We start from the raw sequence: 9,451 nt of genomic DNA, 5'->3' as shown, positions 1-9,451 counted from the left end.
AAACAATAGCATAATTGATAAAAAAACAGACTATGGGCACAGTAAAAATAGTCCAAGATGTTAAAGGACTGTAATGTTAAAATGTTACAGATAAAGTAAAACTGTTTTCAAAATGAATCAAAATTAAAGATAAAATAATGTTTTTTTTACGTTGGTTCAGAATTGAATGGGTATCACCAGCACGCATGCGTAGAAGGTGAAGGCTCTGCGGGGCAGCGCGATGGTAGATCCGCCCCTTTCACAGCACTTCCGGTGTTGCCAGAGACTTCCGGTTCTGGCGGAGCCCGGTGGCGGGGTAACGTCTGTTGGGGAGGACAGGATGGGGGGGTGGTTGGCAAGCACCTCCGCTCTTAAAGGCACCAATCCCACCGCCCAATATTGTGTGCCGACAAAAATAAAGCATATGTTGTAGTTATTTTTTAACATTTGCTGTTTCAAGTGGAGGAAGGAGGACTCGAACCCTCGGGACCAAAGGCCAGACCCAGGCCCTGGGCTGGCCATGAAGATTGGCGGAGTGAAGGACGAGGACGAGGAGGAAGATGGAGGAGGAGGTGAGGGAGCGCGGGTTCTGCAGGTTGTCGGGTGGAAACTAGCAGAAGGGGAGCAGTAGGGCTCCCTCCTTACTCCCTCCCTCACAGCGTGACATCCCTCCTCAAACCCTGGTGGTGTGTGCACCCCTCCTTACTGCCCCACTCTGTAGGCCGGTGCTCCCCTCTTGCCACCACCCGTGTAGCACGTTGCTCCCACCACCCCTGTGACGCGGGGGTTAAGAAGTCTTAGGGAATGTTTGCATTTATTAGTCGAGACATTTAGTTCAAAAGTCAGGAGGTTTTGTTGCAACTTTTGTTTAGGCCACATTTGTGGTACTGCACACATTTCTGGTCGCCCACTAAGAGGAATGTTTAGACTTTGGAGAGGCTACAGAAGAGGTTTACCAGGATGCTACCCTGTTTAGAGGGCATGCGCTGTCGTAAGAGGCTGGTCAAACTTGGTTTGTTTTCTCTGGAGCAGGGAGGCTGAGATAGAAGTTTATAGATAATGAGAGACATAGATAGAGTCTCTCATACGATATTTCCCGTCGTAGGAATGTCTAATACCAGAGGGCATGCATTGAAGGTGAAAGCGGGTCGCTACAAACGGGATGTGAGGGTTAAGTTTCTTACTCAGAGAGTCGTGGATGTCTGAAAGGTGTTGCCTGGTGGTAGGGGCTAATACATTAGAGGCTTTTAAAAGACATTTGGATGGGCATGTGAATGTGAGGAAGCTGGAGGGATATGGACATTGTGTAGGTAGGACGGATTATTGTTTGGGTTGTTTTAACTTTTTAGCACAATATCGTGGGTCGAAAGACCTGTTCCCATACTGTGCTGTTCAAAAGGGGATGCCTCAAGAAGGCAGCATCTATCATCCAGGGCATGTCCTCTTCTCATTTGCTACCATCAGGGAGGAGGTACAGGAACCCGAAGACACACACTCAATGAGTCAGGAACAACTTCTTCCCCTCTGCCATCTGATTTCTGAATGGACATTGAACATGACTTCAGTATTTCCCCTCTTTTCTTGCTCTATTGCATTCATACTGTACTTTTTGGCCTTTATTACTATGTGTTACAATGTACTGCTGCTGCAAAACAACAAATTTCATGACAAGCCTGTGATATTAAACCTGATTCTGTCCTTTTTTTCTCTGATGTGCAGATCCACCAATCGTTTTGCAGGTCAGGTGTTAAATCTTTCCTTTTCCTGCTTTGATTTTCGCTTCGCTTTCACATCGTGTTCCTTTTTCTCCAACCTCTTTATCCAACAAGGTTTTCCTTCAGATTCCTTGTGTATCCCTTCCCGTGCACTGTGACTGGTCTCGCATTTAGCCAGCATTTTCACCTGCTTTTCAGGCCAATATCAGGAGCCTTTTCAGGTTCAATATCAGGAGTTCATGCCTGTGTCCCAAGATCACTTGTTCTATCTGATTCTTCCATAATCACAAGCAGATGTATGAAATTTTTTGCAATACCTTAAAAAAAATACAAATTTCAAAAAGAATTATATACAGTAGATTCCAATTAATCAGGACACATTGGGACAACAACTTTTGTTTGAACTAATCACTAGTGCAATTAGTTTCATGGAAGTAGTTAGAAATGTATAATAAGGCAAACCACCACTCAACTGAATAATAAGTTGTGTATTTAGATGAAATGCAGAAAAAAATAGAACACTATCAGTACAATGACAGTATTATAAAACTGTGTTAGTTCTGAATGGCTGGTGATGCAGGAATTCACCCAGTGCGCTGCCGTGTTCATTTCATTGACTGTAAATGAAACAAAATTGGTGTAGACACTGTGTGCAGATAATGGGCTGCCTTCATACAATCTTTTCACTGATTGCATCCTCCAAATCTTCATTTTCAGTGGAACATTCAAAATGATTCTTTGTAGTGCCTAACTTGTTGAAGTAGTGAAATAGTTTCATTTTCAGTCCTGGGTGTCTCTGGCAGCTGCAAGCCTGCATGCTTGAAATCACACTGAGCAAAACAGTTGTGAATTGTCTTACTGCTGATTGAACAGAAACAATTGATGCTGTTTAAAATCTGTTCACTCTAATCATGGTGTAGGATCTAATGGCCACACAAGTGCACACAACTAACGCTAGTTAGAAGCTGTTTGGCAACAGTTTCCCCTAACAATTAAGCAGCATTTTCTCTCATAAATGAAGGGAATCCTGCCAATTCTCTCACTGTTTTTGTTTAACAGTTGTCCCAAATAAGCAGCTGCCCCGATTAATCAATGGCCAAATTAACTGGAATTCAGTGCTTATTTAAAACTGTCAAAAAAAGGTGAGGTAGTGTTCATGGATTCATTGTCCATTCAGGAGTCTGATGGTGGAGGGGAAGAAGCTGTTCCTAAAATGTGTGTCTAAAGGCTCCTGTACCAAGTAAACTACTAAATCGTATGTCTTTGGAGTGTGGGAAGAAACAGTTTTGCAGGGAGAATGTACAGACAGCAGCAGGAGTCCAATCCTGGTTGCTGGTGCTTTAAAAGTGTTCCGCTAGCCACTACACTACTGTGTGGACTCCCCACCCAACTTTCTATCACTGTTTCTGGGTATTTGGATGCACATGATAAAATAGGCTAAAGTCAGCATGGTTTCCTTAAGGGGAAATTTTGCCTGACAAATCTGCTCGAATTTTTTGGGGAAATAATGCGCAGGTAGACATAGGGTTAAGAGAATGTTGTTTGCTTGGATTTTCAGAAAGCCTTTGACAGGATGCCACATATGAGGCTCTTAAACAAGATGAGAGCCCATGGTATTATGGGGACGATGCTAACATGGTTAATATCTAGGAGTTTCTTAGAAGACCCTATTGTATCTGCTTCCACCACCATCGCCACCAACATATGAGGCTGACTGGCAGGAGGCAAAGAGCAGAAAGAAACGGGGCCTTTCCTGGTTAGCTGCCCGTGACCAGTGGTGTTCTGCAGGGTCAGTGTTGGGTCCGCTTCATTCATGTTATATGTCAGTGGTTTAGACCTCCGGGCTGCGGACCGATACCGGGCCGCGAAGCATGCAGCGGTGTGGTGCACACCCAGCACGTCTTTAAGAAAAAAGCCAAAATAAACAAGCTAATTAATTAGGTGCTACTGCTGCACCCCTGCAAGCTCCGCGGCCCGTTGTCGGTCCGCAGCCCGGAGGTTGGGGACCACTTGTTTGGATGATGGAATTGATGGCTTTGCAGATGATACAAAGAATGGAGGGTGTTGATAGGATAGCGGCAGATAGCGATGATAAAGCAGGGAATCTGCAGAGGACTTGGAAATATTAGGAAAATGGGCAATGAAGTTGCAGATGGAGTATAGCGCAGGGAAGTGCATGTTCACTTTGGTAGAAGCTGTGAACTATTTTCTAAATGGGGAGAAAATTCAGAAATCAGAGGCTCAAAGAGTCCACTATAGGGGGTTTCCTAACGGTTAGCTTGCAGGTTGTGTTGTTGGTAAGGAAGGTAAATGCAATGTTAGCATTTGAGAGCACCAGAATACCAGCAAGGATGGAATGTTGTATCTTTATAAGGCATTGATCAAATTTAGAATATTGTAAAAAGTTTTGGGCCCCATATCTAAGAAAGTATGTGCTGGCATTAGAGAGGATCACCAAAATGGTTCCAGAAATGAAAGGGTGAATGTTTTGGCAGTGTGGAGGATCAGTGAGAGCTAGGGGTCGGTGCTGATAGGACACTCAAAGCTGCTACACAGGTTGACAGTTTTGTTAAGAAGGCAAATGGTGTGTTAGCATTCATTCATCAATGGTGGGATTGAGTTCAAGAGCCAGGAGGTAATGTTACTGCTATATAAGACCTTAGTTAGACCTTACTTGGAAGACTGTGTTCTTTTCTAGTTACCTCACTACAGGAAGGATGTGGATACTATAGAGAGGGTGCAGAGGAGATTTACAACGATGTTGCCTGGATTGGGGAGCATGCCTTATGAGAATAGGTTGAGTGAACTTTTCTCTTGGAGCGACGGAGGATGAGAGGTGACCTGATAGAGGTGTATAAGATGAGAGGCATTGATCGTGTGGATAGCCAGAGGCTTTTTCCCAGGGCTGAAATGGCTAACACGAGGGGGCACAGTTTTAAGGTGCTTGGAAGTAAGTACATGGGGGATACCAGGGGTAAGTGGTGGGTGTGTGGAATGCACTGCCAGCGATGGTGGTGGAAGCAGATACAATAGGGTCTTCTAAGAGACTCCTAGATAGGTACAGGAAGCTTAGAAAAATAGAGGGCTATGCAGTAGGGTAATTCTAGACAGTTTCTAGAGTAGGTTATATCGTTGGCACAATATCGTGGGCCGATGGGACTGTAATGTGCTATAGATTTCTATGTTTCTTTTTTTTGAAGTGTGTTTGATGGCTGTGGGCCTGTACTCGCTGGAGTTTGGAAGAATGAGGGGAGATGTCATTGAAACCTGTCGAATATTGAAAGGGCTGGATAGAGTAGATGTGGACAAGATGTTTCCTATATGTGTGAGTCCGGCACTAGAGGGTACAGCCTCAGAATAGAATGATGCCCCTTAGAAAAGAGATGAGGATGAATTTCTTCAGCCAGAAGGTGGTGAATCTGTGGAATTCATTGCTACTGTCAACAGTGGAGGCCAAGTCACTGGGTATATTTAAAGCGGAGGTTTGAAGGTTCTTGATTAGTCAGGGCGTCAAAGGTTACAGGGAGATGACAAGAGGGTTGAGAGGTTGAGAGGCAATATGAATCAGCCATGATTGAATGGCGAAGAGATTCAATGGGCCAAATGGCACAATTGTGCTCCTGTGCTCATGCAGGCAGATGAGACTAGCTTGGACAGACATCTTGTCCGGGATGGACCAATTAGGCCAAGGAGTACTCCATTTATTTTCCATTTATATTCTATTTATTTTCTGAGCCTTTGCTCAAACTTGTGTTGCTCTCTGTCCTGCTTTGCCATCTGGGTCTTCGATGGCTGGCTCTGTATTTCCACTTCAATTCCAGCTGATGTCCCAACTACGCAAGCTAACAGTGTCTCTGTTCTGTATGGCAGGTCTTGTGAACATCTGCTCGTGTGCGAGTGAGAGACAGAGCACACGTGTGTGAGAAAGAGGGGATCCCTGCAAGAGTGTGGTACGTGTTAGTGTGTGCCTTAGAGCGATGGAGAGTGTGAGAGGTGTGTGTGTGTGAAAGACGTTTTTATATATGTATTTTAGGTCTATTTCTCAGGTTGCCTACTTTAAGCTTGTATTAATGACCCAGTTCCTCTGTCCAGCTGCTTGTCCTGGTTTTATGTCTCAGGCCTATCTCCCAGCTTTGGCCTAATGCTGATGACCGCTATGCTTTACAACCCTACTTTCTGCAGGTGTGACCTACCCGGACTGGGCCTACAAACCTGACTCCAGCCCTGGGAGCCGGCAGGTCCAGCTCTGGCACTTCATCCTGGACCTCCTGCGGAGGGAGGAATTCCGCGAGGTGATTGCCTGGCAGGGCGATTTTGGAGAGTTTGTCATCAAGGACCCCGATGAGGTGGCTCGCCTGTGGGGAGCGAGGAAGTGCAAGCCCCAGATGAACTATGATAAACTCAGCAGGGCCCTCAGGTAAGGCATGGTGAAACTCCCTTCACCTCCATCCCATCAAAGTGAATCGACCCGCCTCCCCCACCTTCCCCGCCCCACTTGGGACCCATCTGAGCGACGCTTCCCTCACACTGAGCTGTCACACAACGCCAAGACAGGATTATGCATCCTCTGAACCCTTGCTCACTCCCTTTCTCCCACCCCTCTCTCTGTGTTCAGTGCCATTCCTCCTTTCTCCCCACCCTGTCTATGTTCTGTGCCATTCCCTCTCTCCCCACATCCCTCTCTCTGTTCTGTACCATTCCCTCACTCCCCACCCCCTTCTCTCTGTTCCGTGCCATTCCCTCTCTTCCCACACCCCTCTCTCTGTTCCGTACCATTCCCTCACTCCCCACCCCCTTCTCTCTGTTCCGTGCCATTCCCTCTCTTCCCATCCCTCTCTCTGTTCCGTACCATTTCCTCACTCCCCACACCTCTCTCTCTTCTGTGCCATGTCCCCCTCTCCCCACCCCTCTCTCTGTGTCTTTCTCCTTGCTCACTCCCTGTATGCCCTCTCTCCAGGTATTACTACAGCAAGCGGATCCTCAACAAGACCAAGGGCAAGAGGTTTACCTACAAATTCAACTTGAGCACTCTGGTGATGGTCAGCCAGACCCTTGCAGGCCTACGAGATGGCGGTGAGTCCCGGAAAACCAGCTGAAATCTAGTTTCGTGTTTTGGGTTCAGGTTTCTAGCGAAACAGATGCCCTAGTGGAATGGAAGTTGGGCTGATGGTTTGTGGGGAAGCAGATGCCCTAGTGGAATGGAAGTTGGGCTGATGGTTTGCAGGGAGTCACGGTAACATTCTGTGTAACTCAGTGTGTCCAAGTCAGCTGTAAGCAACTTTGTATGTTCCTTCCGATATGTGTCTGGATTTCCTCTGGTTGCTCCAGTTTCCTCCCACAGTCCAAAGGCAGAGCCATTAGTAGGTTAATTGGTCGTTGTAAATTGTCCTGTGATTAGGTGGGTTGCTGGACAGTGCAGGGTTGTTGGGCCAGTATGGCCTTTTCCACACTGTATCTAATAAATAAATAAGAGTGTGTGGAGAATGAAGGGGGAGGTGTGAGAGGAGGCAGGAAAGAGGGAATGTGGGTTGGAGGAGGAGAGAGGTGGGAGGTATGGGTGGGGTAAGTGGGCAAAGGCAATGGGGTGCGGAGGGGTTGACAAGAGTGGAAGATTTGGGACAGGGTTACCAGGAATGGAGCAAGGGTGGGAGGAGTGTGCTGAACGAGGGATGGAGGAGAGTCATGAAGATGGTGGTAGAGAGGGAGGGGTACAAGAAGTGAATGAACAGACGTAGGATGGTACTGAGGTTAGAGGGAGGGGTGGGGAGGAAGTAGGGAAGGCGCCAAGGGGGCGAGAGGGAGCTGTGTGGAAGCGAGAGAAGGAGGGTGGAGGTGTACTGAGATTGAAGGGGACGTGGTGGAGGGAGGGGTGGAGTTGAGAGTGGAAGGGGATGAGGGAGGGAGATGAGGTCTCGAGAGGGGAGGGGTGGAGTTGAGTGGATGCGGATGGAGGAAGGGTTTTGAGAGGGGAGGGTGGAGTTGAGTGGAGGGGGAGGGAGGAGGGGTTTCAGGAGGGGAGGGATGGAGAGTGGAAGGGAGTGAAGGAGGGTGCTGAGTGTGGAGAGGAGAAGCTGCTGTGGTGGGAGGGAGGGTGGTAGGGATTGTGTGCATTGTGGGATCTCATCTGTTTGTGGGTTCTGGGTGCTCTGTAGTTGTGCAGACCAGACGGTGCGTTTCTAATATCTCCTTTGTCTTTGTCCACCCTCTCCTCCATAGGTGTGATCATGCCTCGCAGTGCCCCCCCCATCCCGTCAGCCTACCCTTTGCACCGAGCCCTTGTACCCCTGTCTCCGGGGGTTTCACGAGCGACCCGTGGTTCGGTGTCCGATGGCAGTGCAGGGACACCCGAAGAGCTGGCAGGGACGGCCACCACCTATCCCTTCATGTCTCCGCTGCTGTGCCCGGAGTCCGCCAGCCCCTTCTCTCCGCTCCCTCGTCACCCTCGGCAGGGGCCCATCTCGCCCCCGGCGGCAGCCCATCACTTCACCTTCAGCCCCGAGGAGACCTTCCTCTACCTCCGGGGTGGCCTCCAGGTTGTACCCGCCTTTCCGCCCGGCCTTTGCCGTCTGCCTGGCTCGCCGGGGCCCGTCCCTGCGAGGCCCACCCCGGCAGAAGGGCCAGAGGCTGGATTCCAGCTCCAGCCTCCACCGCCAGGCCGCAGGGCCCCAGGGCTGGAGCGGCCGGTGGGCCTGGCACCTGCTGTGGGCCAGCTCCCAAGTGAGCGGCCCAGGAAGCAGTGCTCCCCCTTGCCCTCACCCTGCATGCCACCTAAGCTGCGCTTCAAGAGGCAGCGGGCGGAGGAAACGAGTCCAGTTGACTCCCCCCACCCTGGCCACTGGGCTCCCCTTCATAACTGATGGTGACGAGAGGTGAACTGGGAGCGAGAGTCTGGGCCTGTGACTGACCTTGCGAGATCGGGAGCTGAGCTGCAGATCGAGTACTTTGGCCTTGCCACCACACGTCACGAGTCCTTTCCTCCGCTGCTCATGATCTGTCAACCCTGTCTCCCGTTAAATCCCCAATCCCACACCTCCCCACCAAGTCACAAGGTCAGGTACCTGGGGTCTGTGTTAAAGTTCCTGTGAGCATTGCCTGTGGTGTCTGGCTTAGAAAGCTGCAGAGTTCCTGTGAATATTCTGTGCGTCCTGCTCTTTGACACCCGCTCCCCCCCCCCCCCAAGCGAGGACCTTTGATAATTCTGTTCCCTCCTGATGGGGTGCAGGCTGCCTGGTGTTTGTCTGGTGGTGAGAGGTTTAGTTTCTGAATTATAAATACCATTTTGTGCCTGCCAGCTTATTTCTGAATTTGAAATGTAATTTTATGAAAAACAATATCCCTGGAATGTGCTCCTTGTATATATTTTTTGTAGAGATTTATTGTTCAAACTAATAAGACATTAAACTAGATTTTAGCTAAACTTTGCTTGTGTATCTGTCTAATTTAATTTTTATACCTTTCAAAGTGCAGAACCGGACACTTTTCCTGCTGACCATCAGGCTTATCCTGACTCTGCGCACCCCTAATTCTTTAAAGTTCAAAGCAAGTGAAGTATATAAAGTTTATTATGAAAGTATATACATACCACCACATGCAACCCAGAGATTTGTTTTCTTGTGGGCTTTCACAGTAAATACAAGAAACACAATAGAATCAATGAGAGACCACACAACATTCTATCTCCTTTACTATAGCATTGGAGAGAGATGGGAACAGACAAGTTAGAAAAGCGTTTGATTAGAGTAAGGGGAATTATGAGG

The 9,451-nt window shown here is 48.4% G+C and overlaps 1 protein-coding gene across 1 annotated transcript; it reads left to right on the top strand.

The window, feature by feature from the left end:
• Nucleotides 1–263: 263 nt before the first annotated feature.
• On the top strand, nt 264–9,111 carry LOC140731927 (uncharacterized). Its single transcript, XM_073053917.1, has 4 exons — nt 264–551; nt 5,877–6,111; nt 6,652–6,767; nt 7,911–9,111. Exons 1-4 carry the CDS (start codon nt 500–502, stop codon nt 8,549–8,551), a joined length of 1,044 nt encoding a protein of 347 aa, XP_072910018.1. The 5' UTR covers nt 264–499; the 3' UTR covers nt 8,552–9,111.
• Nucleotides 9,112–9,451: the final 340 nt, after the last annotated feature.

This window comes from Hemitrygon akajei, chromosome 8, assembly GCF_048418815.1.
Source record: "Hemitrygon akajei chromosome 8, sHemAka1.3, whole genome shotgun sequence".
NCBI classification, from domain to species: domain Eukaryota; kingdom Metazoa; phylum Chordata; class Chondrichthyes; order Myliobatiformes; family Dasyatidae; genus Hemitrygon; species Hemitrygon akajei.
The sequence above is the reverse complement of the archived record's forward strand: the minus strand, read 5'-3'. Positions and strand labels throughout refer to the sequence as shown.

Bases quoted from the DNA above. Each gene is read 5' to 3' on its own strand.
- LOC140731927 (XM_073053917.1), top strand. From the start codon at position 500: ATGAAGATTGGCGGAGTGAAGGACGAGGACGAGGAGGAAGATGGAGGA. The intron at 552-5,876 runs GTGAGGGAGCGC...TACTTTCTGCAG, and splicing joins GGAGGAAGATGGAGGAGGAG to GTGTGACCTACCCGGACTGG. The intron at 6,112-6,651 runs GTAAGGCATGGT...CCCTCTCTCCAG, and splicing joins AAACTCAGCAGGGCCCTCAG to GTATTACTACAGCAAGCGGA.